Here is a 25,120-nt window from a genome sequence, read left to right as displayed (position 1 = left end):
AAAACGTCGCCTGGGTTTAAAGACCGCGTTTAGAGTTTAAATTGTATTCAGTTAGGGCGAGGCAGTAAAGAAACAATAGTTACGGGAAAAAAGTGAAAGGAGGGCACATTGATTTATGTTTTCTTTTCCTTCAACGCCAACAATAAACACAAACTCATGTGCCCGTGTACTTTCTTCATTAAAAACGTAAAGATAGGAATCTGCTATTTTCTTTCGTAAATATGTAAATTAACTAAATGAAAATAAAGCTTCTCTTCTGATGCAAGTTTTTTTCTCTCTCTCTTTCTTTCTACCCCTTGACTTTGAGATGTGGTGTTTCTAGGAAACGACAAGCGGCTTGAGAATACAGAATTTAAAATGTTCTTAACTGGCCCATTGACTGGACGCAATAAGGCGTGATGGGGAACTAATCTTCCCATTTAAATGTTTGTGGCAATTTTATCTAAATGAATTTTAATGCTAAACGAGGGATAATTCCCTATTTGTATCCGGACTGCACCCCTCCTCTATTCGGCCCCCGTACTCCGTCCAAGAAAATTCCAACATCATATACGCATTTGTTGCGCATTAGCCCATGCCCAGGAAGAGGGGGGAGTGGTGAAAAATACAGTTTAGAAAATGTTCTGGAATGTAGGGTAATGCCGCATAACATATTTGGTGCGTTTATTAAACGTGGATACTAAGATTGACTTAATTCTCACCCTAACATATAATGTTTATGGTAATCAAAACATAGGCCAAGTTTAAAACTTTCTTCTGTCATGTGCCTGCGACACTGTGTTACGGCCTGGTATGGCTTGTATATTATGACAACAAACGTAGTGTAATGTCGCAAGACAAGACAGAAATTTGCTGTTATGTTTATTAGTTTTACAGTCGCTATCGTCAATAGTGGTCAGAAGCAGGGATCTTACGGGCCCAGATTTCTTAACTCAAGTCCTCGTCCTCGAGCAAGCCCTGGAGGCCCAGCGGGGATATCTCTCGGTGGCTTACCTTTCCTCGCCTCCTCATCAGCGTTTCCAGCTCTCACTGGCAAAAGAAAAGATTAACGCTGAAATATGCGTATGCGTGTGGTAACACGACCATTTTGAGTTTTTCGGAAGCTGCAATCGCCAAATTCAACAAGTAACTCAGTGAATATGACCGTACAGAATACGAACAGGGCAGGCCTACGCATTTCTCCTTAACTACTTACCCGTGGATGCAATCAACATTTCTGCTACCTTTGCCTTGGAAACAAATGTAAGTATTACTTTCTAAAAGAGACACACTTTTAATTAGTTTGGGCGGTGGGTGAAGTCGTCAAACTGAATGTACTAAAATTACCATTTGCATTTATTTACGAGTCAAACAATGCATTTGGAGTCAATCTAGGAGTTAGTCCGTAGTTCTTCCTCGGGAGTTCAATTCAAATTGCCGTATTAACATCAATACCGCTACCAAATAAAGAAACAATTACGTTCTGTAAATCTGTACCAGGGTAAACAGCAGAGCGTTTTAAAACTGGCACTCGTTTACATATAGGCCTACAAGCACGTACAACGCTGTTGAAGTCAGTGAACTATTGACTTCACGCCTCTTTGAAAGTGGGTCATTGCGGTTGTTCAAACCGTCGGTTCCACCCAAGATGTAAAATGTGTTATGTTCTTACAAAATACGTTAGCATGTAAAATGGACATCATTTTATGCCTATATTGCATTGGACAGCTCACAGTTATTTTCTGTTACCAGAATCCAGAAGGTCAGCACACATATTCTAGCAGTCCACACATCAGAATTGAATTCTCAACGCTACTCAACTTTTCAGTTGTTCACTGACCATATAAAAGTTTATGATCACAAAACATTTGTCGTCTCTTGCCTCTTCTATAAAGCTACTTAAGCCCTCTTCTGTGCATCAGAAATTACAGCAGTGCCTTTATATCCCATATGTAAGTAGTGGTATATGTGAATGTATACATGTATTAGCATGACATACACAAAAAGTTGCTTTTTGGGAACATAAACTTGGGTGATATCAGGACAGTGATTTAATCAAATCACAGTGTGATTTGAACTTTTCTTTCAATAAATTCAATTAAGTGAGGTCTACATAAATTATTACAGTTATGACAAAGGGTAACATAAATTTGGTATTGAAAATTAGGTCTCAACCTTTGGGTTGCATCAAATGTAAACTTTTACATAATGGAAAGAAGAAAATCCACAGGTATTTCTTTAACCACAACAAAAATTCAGACTTATCTCATGTAGAGATAGATATCTCATGCATAGAAACTCCAATCAAATACTTTTAAAAAAGTAAAATTGCAGATTGTGTTTTTTCCAGTCTTATTTTTTGCACAAAAAATTTATTTATTTACAACGTATACATAAACTCTCCAAGATGGAACCATGTAAAAGACATTTTATGACTGGTGTACAACTCAGACAAAAAATGAGTCTATTAATTTAAGCCCAGATTTAATGCATATGCATTGCACTTTGTCCTTAAATTTCAGTTGCAAATTTAAGCAGCTGTAAACTTTTTTCATTTCTTACACAATTCAGCAGTCACTGAAATTGTGAAATTGACAAAAAAGAAAACATGTAAGAGATGAAAAAAAAAATCTAGCGCTTAAATTAGACACTCAACAAGAAAAAAGCACATTGCCATTACGTTGAATATGGGCCTTGGTTGCATTTGGGGGTAAACAAACCACACTGCAACTTCTGCTGTTGTTGCAATGCAAGATGGGTCCATGGAGGTGACACTTTGGAAGTACACACACTTTTGAGTTTTCTACATTGCTTCCTAACGGTCCTATAATACCTCCTGCAACCGCTGATTAATCAGCATGGATGACTGCAGCCTCTTCCATCCATCCCACTGTTCATCTGGTAAGGCCAATTCAGATATGGACAGTAAATGAATTTAGGGATTCAAGATGTAAGCCTCAGTCTACAGAGATTCAGAATATGGATGAAATCCTGGGGCAGGCCTGGGGTTTTCACCTGGCAGAGTTGTCTAATGCCCTAAAATCCCACATAAGCCCTTTCTGTCATTGACAGGAGAAGTAATCTAACTGATTGGATGATTGAATGATTGGTTTTATTCACTTTGTTTTCTTTTGTTTGTTTAGGTAAGATGATTCAGGGAGGAGGTCAAAGTCTACATAAATGGCACACACATAGTGTGGAAAGAAAAAAAAATTCACATCCTTTTTAAAAAAATCTATTAGAAACAACATAATATGCAGAACAATACGATAGCCTTTACAATAATTAATTCTCAGTTCTCACGAGAGTCCGACATAATTTTACAACAGTATACAGCATGTCCTCCTCCCCCCACCAAACAGGAGTTGATATAGTTATAATTTCTTTCTCTCGCTCTCTCTCTCTCTCTCGCTCTCTCTCTCACTGTCTTTCTCTCTCTCTCTCTCACTCTCTCATTTTATTTTTGTTTACAGGGCACTTGCTGTGTGAAAGTGTCCCAGGGAATACAGACATTGGCCTAGCCTTGGTCCAAATCTGTTGCCCAGAATGGAGCTCCTGAGTCTCTGCATGAAGTCGGTACATGTCGCATAGCACCGGGAAAACCAATGTGTTTTTTTGTTTTTTTTGTTTAGTGTCTCTGATTGTTGTAATAAAATGAAAGAATCCGTAAACTATTGAGCGTGGATGTCCATGGCCTGTCCGCCCATGGTGGGGTCTCCTGGGCTGAGCATCGGGGGACTGGACGCTGACATGGGCATGGCAGGGTGGGGTGGTCCACCATGCATCAACATTGCTGGGTGATGGGGGTGTCCAGGAATGTAGGAACGCATGGGAGGCCCGTGTCTCAGCTGAGCGGAGTGGGGGGGCATCTGGGCGGGGCTGTAGCTCGGCTGTCCCATAGTCATGCCCATCGGACCGCCATGAGACAGGTAATCCCCTGGCATGCCCTGCAGTCCTGAGGAGACAGGTCAGAAAGGAGTTTCACTAACACTGCAGAGTTATTATAATCAAAGCACCACAGCTGGTCAATGTCCGCCCAGTCTCAAGTTTATTATAGAATATGTTATCAAATGTTAATGTTATTGCAATAACTCTTCTTTACTGTGCAGTATCGACATCCCGTGTGATGCTATTACAAACGGCTATAAAAATAATGTGAATAAAACCTTTTTTTTTTACTTGATTTATTGATAGAATTGTATTACTGCTGTAAAAGTAACAGGTTAAAAAAATCTGAGATAGGACTGTCCCCAATCAGGAAACATGGGTGCTATTAAGAAGACATTCTGGCCAAGGCCTCACAAAGGCCACTCTTCTGGTGAACTGCAGGTCAGGTTGGGAATCGTCCATAAGCCACAACAACAAACTGGCAAGAATCACTCTGGTCACTTGGCCGGCCATGTGTACATTGTATTCCATTTCTCACATTTAAGTATGACTCCTGCAACTTCAGGCTAGTCCGTATCACTCTTTAATAAAACTCCTTGCACCAGAAACCAAGAAACATCAGAAATCACGAAAACAGGCCAAATAGCTGAACTATATTAAGTCCCACAAATGGTATACAAAATAGTCATTATCAGTGTAGGCACCTTGTGTAACCTCACTACTGTTTTTTCTTGCTCAGTCACACATGCAGGCTGGGTGATAAGCTGAAGATTACAGCAATAGAGAAAGAAAACCAGAGAGAAAACAAGCTTCCAAAGTCAGCTGAAATAATATCTATCATTAACGTTTTAATGAAAAAAACCTGTACAATTCTGCAGAGTCCACTCAGTGATGTAACTGCTCCCACTACTGTGCTATGTGTAATATGTAATCATCTGTTTTTATTATCGTTATACGAGCAAGTTCTGAACAATTAAAAAATGGAATTTAAACTGCTAGCGCATAGTATCTGAAACTCTGAAAAGCTTGTTAGAGTTTCCAGAAATTTGAAATGTATGTATGTAACAATTCAGTGTTTTAAGCAGGCTGGTTATCTTGTGTTACCTTAGGCCAGCTTAGGTAAAGCACACTCATTTGTAGTATAGAGTACAACTTGTGCTCTATACAATGAGAGACCATACAACCGATGAAAAATGAGGTAAATGAATCCATCTTTTCAACCTGTGTTTTGCAGCACTTATCTCACTGAACATTTTTTTTTAAGCACAATACAAAAGGTGTGTAGCTGTTACTCGGGCTGCGGTGGAGAAGCAGAACTATTGTGTTCAAGCAAAGTGGAAGGCTGAGAGCATCCAAAGGCCGTCATCTGAGAGCTGACACATCTCCCCACGCGTGTGTCATAAACATAATGGAGCAGAGGGCCACTAAGACAGTAACAAAGGGACCTGCGTGACAGTCGGTCTTCAAACAAGAGTTTGAAGCGATCACCTTTTTTTTTTTTTTAAACTTACGCACATCCATTAACAACTCATGTTTGTTTATTACATGTGAATTAATATGAGCTCCAGTTTTAGCAGAGTGGTACAACATTCATACGTTATTTCAAGTAAGCAAGATTGATTACACAAAAATAAATAAACAGTTACAACTATAACACACAGATTTCAGCCTAGATGCAGGCTCAAATTAGAACTTGAAACGATTATTGCTTAAATTCTGTACATGCGCACCAAAATTGTAAGCGCCTAACTCTTCTTGGATTTAGATGTATAGAAACTACATTAGTTACACTCATGAGTACCCATGAGCTATGAGTCACTATCTATAATGTCAGTGCAGTTTTGGTAGAATCACACAGAGTGTAGGTTTCATGAGCCAAACTGTGAAGTAGCGACAGTGTATAAAAAATTACTCTTCAACAATGTACCATTCCAGCAACTATTTCTACTGTTAACAGCAACACCGCTTGTTTTTTGTTGTTTTTGCTATTTATTGATGATGCACAGATATGTTATAGGTTCACTAATCTTTAAATTAGCTGGCTATCTCATTCCATTCACTGCGTCAACTGATCCACATACGTAAGTGCAGTCTTTCCAGTTCTCCTCTGAAAACAAGGCAGCAGTGGATCCATGGAGAAAGGACACAGTGGCAACAAGAAATTATTGGCAAAGCAAATGACACATATTGTGCAGAAGTGGATGGGGCTATGGGAGAACACAAGTTTATCCTATTACATGACAAGCACACTCACAGTACACTCACGTATGATTTCCAAAAATGTTATTATGCCCTGGGCTCTAGAAAGCATATATTATTTTTGACATGCAAAATGTCAACTTACTGGCCTACCACATTTTAGAGATATCGGAGTACTCCATCAACAGGAGATGTCTGTACTGATAATATAGATGCCCAAGAGTCCATAAATTTTTATTTTAGTTTCATAAAAGAGTACATAAAGTGAAATGAGAATCTGCACAAGTTTAACAAACTGGTGTGTAATAACAGGAAGAATGATTTCTCAGACAAAGGTCTGCAGTGGTGCCAGGCACTGCAGGGCCGCTGAGCAACTTCACCAAAGCATACCGACAACGTTAAGAAAGCGGAAAGGAAACAATCTTCACGCACATAATGAATTCTTCAACTGGGATTTTCTATTGAATAAAAAAAAAATATTACTGCAATTTTGTTCAACCTTGGATAATTTTGCTGAGAAAAGAAAGAACAAAGGAGGGGAAAATCATCATAAAACAGTAACTCTCTCTCTCTCTCTGTTAGCAAAGGGCCTCACTCTTCTGCATGGGTTACTGAGGTTTATCGAAACTGACAGGTGTATTGTTTCCAAGAGCTATAAGCTCCATAATCGTCAAGGGTTGAAAGCATAACGCTCCTACTAAGTAGGTTTAATTGGCGTTGGTTTAAGTAATGTTGCAGTGTGACTGTGAGGAACACCTTCATTTCAGGTCTTGGGACCAAGTCCTGCAAATAGCTGTTTAATCTTGCCTTGAGGAAAATTTCCCAACTAATGAAAATTGCTTATAAAATATAATGTACCCTCAGTCCTTAATCAAATAAGATAACATTTTTTTGTAATAACCTATTAATTTAATTGGTCATGAAGAATATAACACATCACTTACATTTAATTGACCTAGAAACCAAAGGAACAATATTTAAATTAGCCAGTCTGGGAAATTTCAATGATGAAGCCGTAAAGCAGATGCATTTTCAACTGCAGCGGTTTTTCTGTCATCCTTGTCCTTTCCCTCTCTCCTTTTCTCTCAGCCCCCTCTCTCTCTCTCTCTCTCTCTCTGTCTCTCTCTCTCTCTCTCTCTCTGTCTCTCTCTCTCTCGCTTCCTCATCTCATCTCAGATTCCATGTGTGGCCCAATTACAGAATTCAGCAAGCAAATTGAGACGGTTTAAGGCAGGTTTTCCACAGTCTTCTGGGAACTGGCACAGCTGCTGGAACAAGGGCGTTTGGATGGAGGGTGTCACCATAGATGTTTATATACATGCATGCATGTATTTACACACAGCTCACCCACAGCTTCATAAATGGTAACACTGTTTTAAAACCAAGGGGGAGAGAAAAATGATGGACTATAGGAAACATGCCTTATTTTGCCATGGAAGGTGAGGGAAAAGATTCTAGGATATTCCTGCAAAGCTTGCTGTGTTGAGTATTCTGTAGGAGGCTACATTAATGATATCTATTTTTGTATACTGAATAAGTCAAATCAATTTGTCACACTGCAAGTGATGGCATATTTAATTTGGATATAGTCAATTAGCCTGGACTAAGCTGCATACCCTGCTGTGCAAACCTCTATTTTGCACTAGTTTATTTTTCTTCCTTTCGCCATAAGTAATCCTATTATGCCGGACAGAGAATGATGGGAGACTGAAGTTGAGATCAATAGGTCTGGCAAAACATTCTGTATGACACCGGTCAGATTTGAAAGTACATACAGGCGTGCATTTTGCCCAGGGTTAGTCTGCTGGCTTTTAATGTTGTCTCGCAGGTTAGTGCATTAATGTAACTCATGCATCAACTGCAGTAAGACAGATTTATGTCACTTTAGGGATATGCTCTTTCCTCTCCCTGCACTGCTGCGGACTGCTTACATTTTGCCAATCAGTCTGTTGCCAAGGCAACATCCCACCACCCCCCCTCTGTACTGCCACCCCAACCTCCCCCCCCCCCCCCCCCCACCCGCCCCTTTCGCCTTTTTCTTAAGCCACCCTCCCTCCTCCTTCTCTCCTCTCTCTCCTCCCCCTCTGCCCACTCCCACCCTGTTTCTCAGATATGACTGGTATTGTTTTGTGTGGTCAGTACATGTACATGAAGCAGCCAAGGGTCTACACGCACAGTGGCATGTCTCTGTTGCAAGGCTTAGAGATTCATCACCTAAGCAAGATGTCAATTTTTTTTTTTTTTGAGAAAAGATGGAAAATCAATAGCGGCAAAGAAGAGAACAATCACAAGGCCATGGATGGGACTAATATTCTTATAAACAAAATGAGACCACACACTGGAAAACAGAGTAAAAACAACAAAAAAACGAACACATGTGCCCCCCCCCCCTCTACAATACTGAATACAACACTGACAAAATTGTGTGTAACCCTGTTTGTACTTACTTCCCCCTTTGCTTTGCGATTGGTAAACTAGAAGAAGGTTACATGTAGTGCCACTGCCCTTCCATGCCCATATTCATGCCCATTCCACTCATAGGCCCTAGAGGGAGATAAAAATGCAAGAAGAACGCCAGAAGATGAGAAGACCAATAGGGAGGGAAAGACAGAGAGCCAAAACACAGCGCCACACTGACGGAGGGAGAGCAGAGGAAGGGGAGGACTTCCAAATAAATAATAAAACAGGAAGGACCCAGACCACAGAGGAGAGTAGATCAGCGCTCCTGTCAGACCCAGTGACCTCAAGGGAGAGTGGCGTTAGCTCCTGACAGTGACCAGCAGCCCGGCAGAGAGGTTTAAGAACAGTGTGGACAGCAAGAAAGAGAGAGGGAGAGAGAAAGAGAGAGAGAGAAAGAGAGAGAGAGAGCGCTGGGCTGAGATTAATTGCGAGTATGTGAGAGAGCGGGAGCTGTGCAAGGGATGTAATGTGACGGACTACACCTGGGCAACTTTGTGAGAGTGAACCCCCCCCCCACCCAGGCTACCCTGGGAGGCTGGCAGTGTTGGGGCTGGGGGGCTGGGGGGTTGGTGGGTGGGTGGGAGGGAGTAGAAAGTGGGACAAGCCAAGGTCTTACCAGGTGGTCTGATTCCCATGTGCTGCTGGCCGTCCATGACGAACCCTCCCATCGGCTGACCATCTGGATTATAGGGCGCTCCTTGACTTACTGGAAAAGGGCGGGGTCGTGCGACAGTCGTTAATTAGTGTTTTAATTAAGTTCCGATTTCTGGAGCAAGATCATTGCTTCTGTTCACAAAGGTCAATGCTTTTGTCTCTATGACGTTTTTCTTCTTCTCACGTTATCATCTTATGAAAAGGTCATGGTCATGGTCATACATGACATTACATATTCCATCTGAGTCAACTAGTGGGCTAAAATCCTCGCATGAAGTCCTGAGAACCATTACATTTTGAAAATGTGATTACATTTTCAATTTGTTCTGAAATTTCTGCTTATGTAGCAGTCAGAAAACAAAATAATAGGACAGAAAAAAAATACAGAGTAGTTAATGCTGGCAAGAAAAAAAATTGAAAAAATGTTCACCTTAGCCATTAACCCAGAGATAAGAATGTATTTTTGCTACCCTGATGTCACAGGCATAAGCTTGCTTACTTATATCTAACACATACAAGCGTTTTGGGGTTGTCCAAGCAACACAAGTTCCACCTCTGTGAATGCCTTCTGAGCTTTACTGAGTCCCTCACCCAACCCTGACCTCTGACCCTTATTATAGGTAATAAAGTTTACAGCAGTCCACAACAAGCCATGCACCAAGGAAGGCTCATCACTGCAAATAGTGCCGAGAAGCCAGAGAGCAAAACAATTCACAAAACCCGCATTAAATTCCTAATTTCTTCTGTTTTGTTTGGTTCATTCTTCATTTGTTCAGTTCAGTTTTGTTTTAGACAAAAACATGGAGAAAATATCTGAGGTATTTCAAGGCTGAAATCTCCACGGTTACATTTTCAGTTGTTTTTTTTTTTTAATTGAATTTCCTCAAACCTGAATTAAACTTTGACGGACTCAAGACCGTTAGTTTTTTGGTTAATTGAAGGATTTTAGTGGTCAGTCACTCCCGGCATCCAGTTTCACAGCTTATTTACCAGGCAGAGGACATCCCGGTGCATGGCCTGAGGAGGGCTTTCGCCTGCGGGACTTGAATACAGTTACTATGGGGGACTTGCCTGCTCGATTGGACTGGTCTATCATGGGTTGCACTATTCTCCGTCTTGCGTTAATGAACCTGAAAAAAGGAGGAGACAACAACAACACACGGTAAATTTTAACAGCCACTCAACGCAGGAGCTTGTGGATAAATTGTCTTTGTGTGTGTGTGTAGGTCTGTGTATGTGCTTATGTGTGTTGAGAAGTTGGATTTAAGAAAAAATGGAATGAGTCCACATTTCAGCATTTGCCTTGCCTACTAGTACTGCACCCCTAGAAATGCACTGATACCTCTCTGCATTCTCCCATAAACAGCAGGAAGGCCTCAACTCTCTTTCAGACTTTGGATTGCAAGAAATGGCTGGGAGTGTCACAACTGAAATCACATCATAACAAACTCTTAAAACACGCATGCCAAACTTGCAGACGACACGGCCTGTAGAAACTTGTGCGGCTTTAACATTTGCCTCCATGGTAAAACAAACACAAGGGGATTACTGGAATCTTTGTGAACACCCAATCTTTCTACATGTTTGAAACACCAGTCATCTTTTGATGGCAGGCTGTCATCTTGTTGTGAAGCTGGTTTATTTTCTGGTATTCAACTTTTCATGACAACGCGGCAGTGGGAATGGAGAGCATTTTTGCAGGTAAACCAAAACATTCCTGTTTTGTTTTTTTTTCTAAGAATTCAGAGTGGGGGAACTGTGACAATGCATATTTGCGATGACTCTCAAGATAACTGAGAACATGGGGCTGATGGACATGCATGCATGCATCACTGCATATGCATGTGCTCCTGAAATCTACATATTTGGCATCCATCCATAGCTTTTGACCCCCCAACCCCCAACCCCCCAGCCGAAAGCCACTCTGGTCTTGCTCTGCCCAAAACATTCTGAAGCAACCCCCGTGACCTCTCCTGACCCCTGGTAGTGCAACCTCAGGGGTTCCAACTTGATTTATGTCCTCCTGCTTTTACCATGGTTGGATATTTCCAATTCATCTTTTGAGGGGGAATTAGTAGACTTTTCAGGAAACAATAGCCACACTACTCCTTTCAGGCTGAAAAAAGCATGGATGGGGGAGGCTGGTTTGGTAGGGAGGGAGTGACAAAGAAGGAAAGAAAAAGAGAATAAAATAAAACCGAAAAAGAGATGTTCACATGGGCTTGTACTAACTCTCTTAATTAGTTCTCTCAGTTTTAAATTAGTTTCTTTTCCTTTTTCTTTTACACACTACATCATTTTTTTCTTCCTTCTCCCGCTATCTCTAATATTACAGTGAAATGCCCACCATTACCTTTGAAAAAGTTTACTTTTTTTTTCCTTTTTTAAACAGTAAAAGAATGTACTGACATGGCAGCACACCATCAAATGAGGGAATGTCTGGAGTTTTATCACCACTAGCTCATGCTGCTGGGGGAGTCTCAGGCTAGGCATTCCTTTTATTGCTCTCGTTTCTTGACTCGATCTAAGGCTGGGGTCAGCAGAGGGTCAGTGTTGTCTTGCTCGTGACCTCTTCCATTTGGATTTTTCACTCTTTTTTTTTTTTTTTTAAATCTTGGAAGCGGCCAAGCTCTGCAAAATAGTATGGCTAGCCTCTTCCCCCAATCTTCACCATATCTAAGGCCAGATGCTCTAAGTCTTGAACAAAAGACAAGCGCTACACAATGCCTGGGGTGGGGGGGATGGAAGAGGGGGGGGGTTGAAGGAGTGTGAGGAAAAAAGAAAGAATGGCCGTGCTCTGTTCTGTGAGTCAGGCGGACACCCCGGCTCTGCCAGTTTAGAAGGCAGTCAAAGGCAGTGGAGACCCATGTGGCGAGCTAAATCTGCATCCTCCATTAGGAGCAAAAGTTCACCTTTTAGCGACCTCTGTGCGCCATTGGATCGCATTTATGGCCTGTTCAGTGTCGACTTCCCATTGCCACACAATGGACCCAACTATTCTGCTGGCTTTTGAAAATAGGGGGAGTATTTTTGAGTAAAATGCCACTGGTGGCTCTTGTAAGGGTCAGGCTAAAGAGATAAAGAAAAAAAAAAACTTTCTTAAAAAATGATTACATTAAGACCACTTAAAACACCAAGCAAGTACAAAAGAGGCAAACAATTTCCCCCCTACTTGCAGCAAGTTTCCAAGTGCATTTTATCCAGCATACCCACTCTGCCTCAAGTACAAGAAAGCACTTCCTTTTTAAGTGTGTAACTGATTGCAGTCAGGTCTGCCAGCGCCACGGTAATGTCCCTCTCTAATTACGCACACAGGTGTACCACAAACAGCATGTGAAATGGCCAATTAAAACCAAGAAATCAGCTTTTTCATCAGCTGCCTTTGTTGCGTGACCAATTAGGGAATAATTTAATAACTATTGCTGGGAAGATGCAGGCTGGAGATACAAAAGGTTACCTTCAGCATGTCGATGTAAAATGCATATACATCTGTCCATCTCCTCAGGACTGCTTTCTCTGTCTCTACCATCTCTAAATTCTCCATCCATTACAGCAAGCATACACACACACACACACATATTGCACAAGTAAATTCATACATTCACTTGTTACAGCACACATTAATGGGGAGGGTCTTGTGTTGGCTTTCTGCACAGTTAACAATGTAATGGGCCTTTTGGATAACGAGCTGCTACTGATACTTTCACACACACAAATTAAGTATGCCAATGTCTAACTTCTTAACAATGTCTTTTTTTATGTTAAAAGGCTGGACATTGGCATAGTTCATTTTTTAACATCATGTTCTCAGGTTGTCAGTTGAATTCGTTGAAAATATATAATAGTAATTGAATTAGAGCAATGTATGTTGTATAAGTTATCAGTTATAATGCGGCAATCATTCTGCTATGATTTGGTAATATCGATTTTTCATGAACACTCTGTTACAATTATTCATCACTAACCACTCCCCCCCCCAAAAAAAAACACCAATCACGGTCACACTCCACACCATTTCCCTTCATAACAACTCATTCCAAGGAACTTTATTATCCTTCCCCCAACCCGAGATCTATTTCACTTCAGTAATTAGGTATTCTACTATTCAATCACATGTTGACATGCCTTCAGGGAAAATTCATAAAGAAGTGCATCGTCTTTGTCTGCAGCTCAAAGTCATAAAATTTCATCCACACTCCTCCTCCCTCTGTGTGTCAACCATAGGTCAGTCAGGCAGCAGTGGATGTGTTTAAATAAACTAGCCCAGCTGTTTGCACTGAAAATTCCATTTACATCCCCTCTCCACCACCTAATCAGTGCACTGCCTCATGCCACAGAAAAAGTCGAAGTTGCCCGCAAGACCGTTTGCCAGTATCTCAAACAAACTATTACGTACACCAGCCATGCTTGTGTCCTATATATACAGTGTATGGAAACATTGCATGGACTAGTTCTTACAATAGTATACATGCTGAGGCCCACACTCCTTATGCAGGTCCATGATGTTTAGCTGTAATGAATGTACCAAGGTGAGATACAGTGATGTACAAATATCATTCTACACCAGTTTCAAGCTCTTTAACGGATTTTTAAAATAAATAGAATTATTTTTAAATGAATTATTTCAGACAGTAAATTTGGGGATTATGGACATATTTGCACACACTATGATTTATTCCAATTCTTCACAACAAACAGCTAACAAAAACAAGGTGATTCGACCAAGTACTGTCAATGCTCATCAGCGGCCTGTTCCACAAGCTCACTTTTACCCCTTTTGCCTTGGGACATTTCATTTCAATTAAATTCACATGGAATTAACCTGGTACAGTCACGGACAAAAGCCACAAGCGCACCGGACAGTGCTCTACACATTCTCTGGTCCGTTGCCTAAATCCCATCAGCCTTCGATCAGTTCAAATCAAAGCACTGCCACTACAGCACACATCACAGAACAGTACTGTTTATACCTTTTTCACTCTGTGAATTAAATTCCAATACTGCTAAACACCCCTAACACACACATAGATGCACACACACATTCAAACACATACACACACACACACACACACACGCGTGTGCACACACCAGCAGGCAGGCACACACACCCGCACACACACACACACATACACACGCACACGCACACACATACTTGCAGGCATGCACACACACCTACACACACACACATACACACACACTAAAGCTAGTGTTGTATTTCTCTGAGAAGTAGTACTTGCCTGAAACACTTGTCATATTCATCCTACCCAGTCAGAAAGAGCAGCTCCCTGGTGCTAAAAGCAACAGGAGTGAGTCAGCCTTAATTCCCTCAAACATTACGGGGGCACTACCTGTAAAATTACGCTGATATTGAGACCTAAAGAAAACCGTTAAATCAAAGGGGCGCTTGGCAAGAACCACAAGGGGTCACCCTGATCCCGATAGCAGCATGTAGCACTGCTGACGCACAGTAGGCCACCACTACATCACCGCCCCCCTACAGCTCCTCTCACCAAACGGAATGAAGCGATTCCATTAACTGAGCTGTGAAGTCCCCCCCTGAAGTTGACTTTAAAGAGTGAGGCGGCCATCGGGGGCCGAGGCCATGCTCCAAGAAAACAAGCCTGGTTAGCAGGCAGTGATTCCAGCTCTGCGGCCTGAGAGAGGGACTCCCAGCAGACAGCATCCTGTACTTTCCATAACCACACCTACACAGCCCCAGACAGTCATCCAATCTCCTCAATGACTCCTCAGTCAGGGCAACTAAAGCAACAGTTTGTGAAGAAAAACATATCGTTTATTTTGATCTGTCTGGATTTTGATCGTGTTGACTGATCATATGAGATGCCGAATGTCGTTCGATGTTGTGACTCGCCATACCTGCTGGTTAGAGAGGGTCGTGTGCCGAGGTATAGGGTGAAGGCTTGAGCTCTCCTGCAGCGAGCGGTTATGAGATCATGTTTGGCAGCGTTTCCTTCAGGTCCACTGTTCCTCCACCCCTACACACCAGGCCAGGCCGCAATACATCACTGACAGAGATGGTACTGCCCACTCCACAAACACAACCGTGGAAACCTCACAAGGCTTCACTCAGAGCCCTGAATAAGCAGAGATTCAGCTTCATGCCGCCTATTCGAGCCCTGGCCAATTGCTAATGGAATACTGGTCACAGAGGTTGTCTGCGCAGCTGCGCAGTAACTGTGCAAACTGCACAGTAACTGCGCAAAATTCACAGAGCACACAGAGGGGCAGGAGGGTAGAGCTCAAATGGTGACCGACTGGACAGTATTCACATTACACATTACTACAATCATGGAAATGTTGCGGTACATTCTTGTTTGAATTTACAGTATATGTAAACAAGAAATAACCTCCTATCTAACCCAGCCGTCCCTCATTTTTATTAGCTGACCCTCTTGAAGGCCTCATTTTCTCTTTGTCCGCATGTTACAAGATTGATGTAAACACAAGCTGTGTATGTCTAGCCCCGAATAACCAGCTAATTCATTTGCCATAAAGCTGCATCATTAACATTTAACCTCAAACAGCAAAAGCCAGGCCAGTTTAACTGGCCAGAAGAATGGTCACTAATCAAGGGTAAAACAGTTCCTCAGCAGCCTGCTTACCTCATCACCGCCTCTGTTTAAATGCTGAAACTTCAGGTTATGACCAGACCCTACCGTACTTGTTGTGCTGTGTACCTCAGCATACTGTTGTTATTATTGTTAGCAGTATAATTTAAGTCATTATCATCAAATGTAATGCTGCACATGGGCCCTTAGCCTTTCATGTTTTGAATTCCTCCAGTAGGGAGGGGAGAGAAAGGGAGAGAGAGAGAGAGAGAGAGAGGAGAGGGAGAGAGAAGTAGAGAAATATGTAGCCTGAGCCTGAGGCTCTTTGTGAGGCGAGAGAGAGGCAGAGGTTTAAGGACAACCATCTATGGTTCACAGACTCCACACACACCCTCTTTCACAGACATGTTAGGATTCATGCATTCGCTGACACACAAATGCGCACACACACATGACCGCACACAGACACACACTCCAACATGCACTTGCACACAATTTACTGAAATGTTTTCATACTCGTAAACATGTTCACTTAAGCAAACATGCACATAGTCATTACACTCAACCTTATTTACACTCTCACACAACTCCCCACACACACACCCCACAATAAAACTCAGACAAACACACATTTTTCACATATTATAACAGACGCCTTCACTGAAGATTTCACTGAAACACACACACCCAAAATGCCCCCCCCCCCTTACACACACACACACACACACACACACACACACACACACACACACAGACACACACACATACAGCACTCCAGTTTCTCAGCTGTTGACACACTATAGGTGGGATCAGGTCTGTGCAAGCAGTGAAATTCCAGAAAGGCAAAATTGTCAGCAAACACTCTAGAAAAACGTTGACAAGAACAGGCCGAAACCAGGCATGCAATGAAATAAACTGTAAATATAACAGCCAATCTGTTTCCATTTTAATGACATATCTTTTTCCGAAATTGCTGAAGGAAAGTAAAAGAGCAGAGGACCCCCCCCCTTCTCCTCCACCAATCCCCACCCATCACCCCTCTTCTGGTAGTGTTGTCTAAATATCTCTTTTGTTTGCTTCTGTAACCTCAGGGTGAGAGGATATTTTGTTTAAAGGTCAGGCAGATTCACGCTAAAGCACCTTGACAGAGAGGCTGCATAATGGCTGTGCATGGGCGCTGACTGCGGCCAGGCATCCTCCAACAAACTGGCAAAGCATTATGGGTCAGGGTCACGCCCAGCAAGCAGCTGAATTCTCCATTCACCAAACACCCCCCCCCCCCAACTCTGATAACACTTTATCTCTGACCCACCCATGCATCAGAAGGGAGTACCCTGTAGCCTGAAGCATCTTTTTTTTAAGAGAAGAATTCACTCTCACACACTGAAACACAACAGCAAAGCTCTGTGTCATGATTCCTGAGCAAAAGGGTGGGTGCATCATCATTCCACCAGATTAATGTAACTCAGGGCCACAGGGTCCAGTCCTTGATGGGAGGCATTTAGCTAAAGAATCCTGTCGGACACCATGCGGTGTTATGCGCTGTGCCGAAATCCTCAGCTTTTCACAAACCAGTTTAAACTGCTCTCTACAAGGAGCCGCCTGTCAGTCATCCGAGTGAAGCATGCCAGTCATCCAGCCATTCTTCTCTCTTTGCATTTTTTCTCATGTGCCGCAACTGAGAAAGCTAAGAAACAGGATCTGTCGTTTTTCTGCGGATACTGGTTTTTTTTTTTCTAAAGTAGCCCCGCCGATCGCCTGACACGCCACTCTTCCTGCTTTTAAGACTTTCATAAAAGCTGCCTTATTGACAAAACAATCCATCCCAGAGGTTTAAACACCGTCTTTAAGGGTATTATTAAATTCCATCAGGAAGGGCGGAATGGACAATACGTGAAACCCAATGACCCCCTCCATTGATTTTCGATCGCCGCACTTTATGGAGCGTTCTCAGAATTGTCTCTTATTGTCGAACTCCAAGCCCCTCTCTGTGTCGACCCATGCATTTCTGTCAGGGGTTTTGTTTACCCACTGATATCCTTCATTGATGGAGTGACTACTCTCTGTTTACCAAAACAATCTGCTTCATCTTGACCAGGTGGTGGTCACTGGTCTCTCAGGTCTAGGAAGTTAAGAGGATGCTCCCAACATCACCTGTTACAACCCGTTAGAGCGCTTTCTTTGATTTCTCGTGCCCAGAGCTAATGCTGCCCTTATAACCCACTGAGACAGAAGAAAAACACAAGGATATCATTTTTAAAAAGTATACATTTTGCTGAATTTTACCAAAACAATGCAAACGAAAAGCTTAACATTCAAAATGCAGCATATGGCTGTCAAGTAGCTGGAGGGTAGAAATGATGATGACAGTATCTTGGCTGAGAGGGGAAAACAGTAAATCAAGACAACAAAATAAGCATCTGCAAAGCTGAGTGAACAAAGAACTTCAAATATGCATCACAGGTTCACTACATTCACAGTACAAACCAGAACCATTGACCACCAGCGTCCTGAAAAACATGTTTATATATATATATATATATATATATATATATATATATATATATATATATATAGATAGATATATTTGATAAAATAAATGTAATGTAAACAGGAACTGCAAGTTACTAGAGCTGGCACAATACAAACTGTTACAAATCCTTTAGCTGCTCTCTCTCCCCCTCTCTCTCTTGCTCTCTCTCCCTGTGTCTCTCACTCCATTTCTCTCCCTCGCTCTTTCAAGCTTGCCAGTTGAAACAGACCACAGCAGCCCAAAACAGACCCTCCCCCTTTTCATCCCAGGCCTGACGCCTGGCCACCAGAAGCCCCCTGCCTCCGCCCCATTGCTGGGTTACGTGGAATGTGTGTGTGTGTGTGTGTGTGTGTGTGTGTGTGTGTGTGTGTCTGTGCTGTGGGTGTGTGTGTGCATGCGTGTGGGCAAGTCTGCATTTTATACATATAAATACACATTTCAGGCATTCCCTTATGCTGTGTTCCTGCCAATAATTCATGAGTGATCTGCACCCGGTCTGCCCTTTAGCATTTCTGATTTAATCTCCACCACAGTGATTTACAGACGCTTCTCATCAATAATGAAAATGTACATGTGTGTTAACAACTATTGGGGAGAGAGTCTTTTACAAACTGTTTTGTTTTGATTTAATAGGTTGTATATTGCAGGTTTCAAATATGTTTCCACTCAGAATTTACAGGAATTCTCCCTTGAAATATTAATACACAGCTGCTTAGTTAAAATGTACATGTACATTTGATCAAATATGAAATTAAACAAACATATTTCTCTTTTAACATTTGAAATGAATTTGAAATTTGGTGTTGAGGTTTTAAAAGAGGTGTTCACTCTTCATAAAACACCAAGTATTTTTATTTTAGTTATTCTAGAGTATTTAGTGTCTTTTTATTTTTGTGCCAGGTTGAAAGTTAGTCCAGGTGCTTTGACTAGCCTGATAAACAGAATCACAGCCATGGAAATTGCCTCTTAAGATTAGTGGGTCAGGAGGTAACATCACCAGGGGTTGCCATGGAGACACCCAATCATGGGCTTCTGACCAAATGCAACAACAGGCCTATGAAACGGCAGATCCCCTTCTCTAACCCCTAATATGTGCTGTCTCTCCCTCTCTCTCTCCCTCTCTTTCTCACACAGTTACCCTCTCACACACACACCCACACACCCACACTCAAAATCACACACATACAATCTACAAAGAGGCAGAGAAATCCCAGCATGCACGGTTTAACAGCTAATACTCCTTAGATTAGCAAGTGGAGCTGAGCCTCAGCAGAAATCACACTCTGCCTCTCTGGCAGGCCTCTTCTGGTGAAGCACAGACATCATTCCATTAACAAAGTTTCAAATGAAAATAAATATATAAATAAACAGAGGGGAGAAAAAAAAGCAACGAGATAATGTGACTGTCTGTGGCCTGCCTTCACAACCCTGCATAACACAGCTGAAAAAATTGATCTCCCATGGGTAGCTGTGAGGTCACAGAAATTGATAACCCCAACAAGATTCCCTGGTGTTGCTCCGGCTGTATCCCACAGATAGGGCACTTTTGTAAATTAATCCTCCAAAGGCAAATGTATTGTAAGCAGCCGGTCGTCTCCAAGGTACCAAATTGAACAAAGCCCAGGATTATGTTGACAGAAATTACATTTTCTGTAATGGGCTTTAGTATATCTGAGATCTCTCCCTTTTGGCCCCTGGTCTCCGTAGCCGGGCTGGGTTTGTTAATGCAGGTGATGCCTACATCAAGGCACAATTTATTCAGCAAAATGGATTAGGGCATGTAATCAGAGCCTTAGCAATATTAATCTCTGACACTTATTGAATGAGAACAGAGAGTGGGTGTGTGGGGAGGGAGAAACTTTCATGTCTGTGCCGGCACCCTTGCAGAGGAGAAATGTGCCGCCGAGCATTTTACAACTCTGAACATCAAAAGAACCGGGCTCTCCCCGGCTCCAGAACCCATCTGCAGCTTTCGGGTCGTTAATTAGCCATGCCCATTAACAGCGGGTATAACGTGATAGCCATCTCTGATAACACAAGTGTCAGAGCACCAAGTGCAGGGGCAAAAGGTTCCTAAGCCTAACTTTACAGCGTTTTCACAGTGGGACATAAATAAAAAAACACTAATTAGACACAGATTCACAGCCTGATGCCTTGCCATAAAAGTGTTTTTGCAAGCTGGGATGGAAGTGAAGTCATCTGAAGAGATTTTTTTTTTCAGGGGAAGCTTAATTATATGGGACTTCATATTTGTATAAATAAAGCTTGCATCCTCTGCCACTGGAAAAATCCTACAGGCGATCTCCCTTTTGGGGGAATTGATCTGAAGGGAGATCAGGCAGTAAGTGGGAGAGCAATGGGAGGGGGGAGAGGTGGTGCAGGGGGCGGGAGTTGTATTAATTCAAATCATTAGAGACTGGTTGCCAGAGGGGAAGGTATTGATTGCATGTAAACACAAAAGTACAAATGACCTACCAGTTATTCACTTGTAGTATGGTAAGTCCTGTATCTTGAGCCAACTGCTTCTTCTGTTCTTCTGAGGGGTAAGGATGCTAAAAAGAAATGAAAAAAAACAAGAGGAAATGAGCAAACATGTAAATAAATCCATTAATGAATAGATTTGTTAAAATGTCCCCATGTGCTCTGTGAAGTAAGAGGGAAAAACAGTGTTCATGCCTTCCAGTGGGGGAGTCAGAAAGCAGCTGTTAATTAGTGCAAAAGGCAAGGTGTGTCTTGTGTCTCTTTCTTAGAGTCATTAATGGGATATGAAATCGTGTAATTAATGGCAGCAAAAAGGCAAGCCAATTATAAAGTTAAGTGAAGTGTAGAAACAGCTACATTAATTAGGATGCCGTGCTGTACAGCTTCACTCGAATTTATTCTAGATGGGCTCCTTTTGCAGCAAGGGCTGGGAATAAATGATGGAGAGGCCATATTCAAGGCTATGTTACATGGAATACAGAAAGCTGATTTAAAGTAATTTTTTTCTTCAGAAAGATCACCTGGCTCTTCATCATTCATCTGCAAGATCTGCTGCTCTCACATAAGACTTTGTGTTTCTTTTAGGCTACTGCCATTATTTCACCAGCAGGGCATACTTCGGCAAGCTCTACAAACAACCGAAACACTGAATCCTGTGAAATAAAATCTTTGCTTTTGCACATACTGGCAGTAGGAGTGACCAGCGCCAGCTCAGAGCTTCGCTTTCTCAGACCATGTGCTCTTCATAAGCAGAACACCACAGCAATTGCACTACGACTCCTGGAGAGACGGAAAAGTATTTAAGTGAGGTTTAGTAAGACGTAGACAGGGAGCTGAACGGGACGCATCTCTCTACCTGAGCCTAGTGGCATATGTGGCACAACCTGAAGGGCCCAGCAGCCACACAATCCACCCAGCCTGTTTATACGCGCGGCTTTTTTATCGTGTTACACAAATACAATAAAAACCTGCCGTGCCCCTCAGGTCCTGGCAAAATGGGTCACTGGTCCACCCCCGTTGGCAGAGTCAGTTTGAGCCCCCCTACAATAAAACCATTACCTCACCAAGGAAGCCAAGGATTAGCAGCAGGGACTTTAAAGTGGGGGGTTAGAGATGTGGAGTCATCAGTCCCACCACTGGGCCAGTGTATCAGAGCACACCAGGGCAGCTATGTGGAAATCCATGTGGAAACACAAGGATAAAACCCCGCAGAGTGAAGCATTACATGCCTGTGTGCTGCTTTGTGTAGTAGCCTGGAATCCAGTTTGATTAGAAAGCTCCATGAAAATGTCATTTGAAACCTTTAGAACATTTCTGTGCTCGGCTATCTGTCAACCCTGTCTTCAAGAGGACAATGTGGAAACATAAAGAAACAGTACCCTATTTTTTTATACAGGATTCTCTTCTAAAGAGCAGAACACCGTATTGCTACCAACAATTCAAAACACCTGAACGAGCCTTTGAAAATCACCCTTTCAATACAGCAGACTGTTGCAAAATGCAGAAGGCAAAATGAGAGCACAGGTTTATAATAAATAAATGAACACACATACAGAAATGAATGGGCGCCACCATTCTTTTCCTTTGCCGGCATATTAAAGCGGAATGTCTTTAATGTTTTCCGCTCCAAGTTTATTTACTGGGAATCGCAGAAAAAAAAAGAGTACATTTTTTCCCCTACCATTCTCTGTCATTTTCATGTGATCTGATTGTAGGTAATTGGAACAAACTGTGTCTAATTTCATGCAGAAAGTTCTAATTGCAGTGTCGCCTCCAGCTACTTTGAGCAGAAATGTTTTGCCTCTATCCAGTCACTTCCCGCGGCTGAGGCCTTTTCTGTTCACTGTGCGCGGGGGTAATTTTATCAAACTGCAATAATGAAGCCTGTGTAAGGGGAAAATGACTGCCTAAAAATGTGAGAAAACAACATTCCTAGGGCAGCGTTTATTTGGAGTCATCTGATGCCCTAATGCTCTGACAGTTGGCTTGGAGCATTTCAGACTGTTTCTGAAACAAATATAATTGTTCTAATCACATGAACGCCATGACTTCATGCAATTAGTTTTCATCTCCCTTTAAGCGTCGCGGAGATGTGTGGCTCCCTCTTTCTCGCAATTTACTCGGGGGGTCAAAAAGAAATGTAACTCGAGCGCATGAGAGCAGTGTCTTAGCACTGACTACAGATACTCGGCTAGATGAATATATAAGCGAGTGGAGCACTGAGAGAGAAGAGGCCCCCTGAGTGAGGGCTGGCACACCATGCAGAGGGTAGTGTAACTCTACAGTGGCTGCTCCGCTCTGTGGCCAATCCACACACAGACTCCAAGCCCCCAGCGCTGGACGCGCTGCTTGGCGTCACAGTGCCACAGTCCCGTCCCGCAACTTCCCAGCTGGTTTTCCCCTCCTCTTGCCAAAACTAGTTCTCGGAATGATTTCCTTCTCTTATCACCCTTACCTCCCCTGCCTAGTTTGAGTGGAGTCATTTGTAGCCAGCCGCTGATTCCTTTTGGCCCGGGTGAGCGTTAGCCCAGTCACTTCACCCAGGCCAAGTCTGCACAGTGCTCTCTTTCTCGCTGGCAAATCTGTACTAACAAGCTGGATGCTGCTTAAATATTTAACAAGCATTTCACTTATCGGGCACACATTATCAGAGCAATTTCCTCCACCCCCATCACAAAGGCGCTCGGTAGTGTGTTTCAGCCCTGCGCTGTAATGGATGATTTTGCGCACTCATGTGTGTTGCACAGACCAGCCTCAAACCATTATCTGTTTTAACCTTAATTATTTGCAAGCAATCAATGAGCTAGCGAACGATCTTAGCTGGCCAACCCACTGCTCTCTCAGAAGGAGCTGGCGGTATGGCAAGAAGAGATGCAGACAGGGAAAATGGTTCCCTGGCCAGGGGGGGTACCAAACGAAGGCAATGACAAGGGTTTTTTCCAAAATTCCACACAGCCTGGGAATTTGCCCGGGACACCAGAACTTCAAAAAATCACCAACAAAAACAAACCTCTGTGCTAATTTCAGGGTTGGGATTTGATCCTGGCCCACCCGCTTGTTACATATGGTACTGAGGGCAGCTTCTTTAACCGGCAAAGGGTTCCCGGTCTGACCCCAGAGGAAACCCCACGTCAGCACAGGATTTCTAACATGCAATTAGCGGGTGGCTCAAAGTTCCCATCTTTATCTGACCTCAGCAGACAGAAGTCCCTGTTCAGTCAGGCTCTGTCTCCTCTGCAGTGCCTCACCTTTGTTTCCATAACAACTCCTAGGTAACCACACCTGGCAGCAGCAGGGGGGGGGAGGAATCTCCCCGTGGCTGAGTCACAAATCCCAGAAGGCCCGAGTGCGGCGAGGAGCAGCCAGCTGCCTCCCTTCGCTGGTTCAGAAGGGTACGCAATCCAATAACAAGTTTCATTTAACAGTGATTACACACGGGCCCTGCTGTGTGTGAGTGCTGATTGTGAAACAGGGTTCCTCATTGAGCCCTGCTCTATTAGATTTCCCTCTTGAATTATTGTGTTTCACTGCTTCTCACAATGGCACACCGAGGCACACTTTATGCTCTCCAGACACTCAATGCATGCTGGGGCCAAAGATCCATTCACAACATCCTACAAGCACCTTCAATTTTACACCACGGCCATGTTTCAAAATATCAAAAGCATTCCTGAAAACAAGACTTAAAAAGGATCTTGTCTGTGATTTGAAAAAATGAAGAGCCACTGTGATTTAGATTTTTTTCATTTTATAAGGTATAAGCAAAGATGTTATTGTCGTCTGAGAAAAAGTTTGCATTACAGATTCTCCTGGCAGCGCCACTGGGTGAGAAGTGTTTTCTCAGGCTCCCAAGATGCTTTGTAAGAATGCAAAAACTACTTAAAAAGAGCAGATGGAAAATTTCTCTGCCCCCCACCCCCCCATCTTAATGATATGTCTTGTCCAAATGTACTACGCCTTTCATCAAAATTTCCACCCTAGTCTGCATTTGTGGATGCCAAGAAAGCGATATACTAATTTTTTTCCCTATCTATCTTATCTGTGTGTGTGTAACAGAGCATCAATAACATTCTCTCCGGGCCAAGCCATCCTCCCTGCCCGCCTCAGACAGCCTGGTGAGGAGGAGCAGTGGGTCGAGGGCCTATCACTGAGATAAGTGCAGAGCACAGAGGCCCCCTTTCCCTCCCTCTATCCCACATCAGCAAAGACATGGAGCTCTGACCAGCACTCGTGCACTGACACAACAACCTACCTGAGCTACTAGTGTGCTTCCCTTTTATCTGCAGTACTGCCTGAACCCAGAGATACCCACTTGTCAGTTGTTGGGGAATTATATCATAATGGAGCTGGATTTAGG

The 25,120-nt window shown here is 42.8% G+C and overlaps 1 protein-coding gene across 2 annotated transcripts in view; it reads right to left on the bottom strand.

Annotated features, from left to right (window-relative positions):
- Nucleotides 1-2,550: 2,550 nt before the first annotated feature.
- Nucleotides 2,551-25,120, bottom strand: part of LOC118789900 (homeobox protein Meis1-like) — a 65,523-nt gene continuing 42,953 nt past the window's right edge. The window contains exons 9-13 of one of the 2 annotated variants that reach the window (XM_036546630.1): nt 20,758-20,834; nt 10,252-10,310; nt 9,143-9,232; nt 8,514-8,610; nt 3,854-3,934 (exon numbers count right to left, since the gene is read on the bottom strand). In XM_036546630.1, coding sequence (XP_036402523.1) covers nt 8,552-8,610; nt 9,143-9,232; nt 10,252-10,310; nt 20,758-20,834 — 285 coding nt within the window. In that variant the 3' untranslated portion in view covers nt 3,854-3,934; nt 8,514-8,551. Of the gene's footprint in view, nt 3,935-8,513; nt 8,611-9,142; nt 9,233-10,251; nt 10,311-20,757; nt 20,835-25,120 lie in introns of both variants that reach the window. The other variant, XM_036546629.1, reaches the window with a different exon arrangement.

The sequence above is a fragment of the Megalops cyprinoides genome, chromosome 15, assembly GCF_013368585.1.
Source record: "Megalops cyprinoides isolate fMegCyp1 chromosome 15, fMegCyp1.pri, whole genome shotgun sequence".
Taxonomy (NCBI): Eukaryota; Metazoa; Chordata; class Actinopteri; order Elopiformes; family Megalopidae; genus Megalops; species Megalops cyprinoides.
Note: the sequence above shows the minus strand (reverse complement) of the source record. Positions and strands in the feature narration are given on the sequence as shown.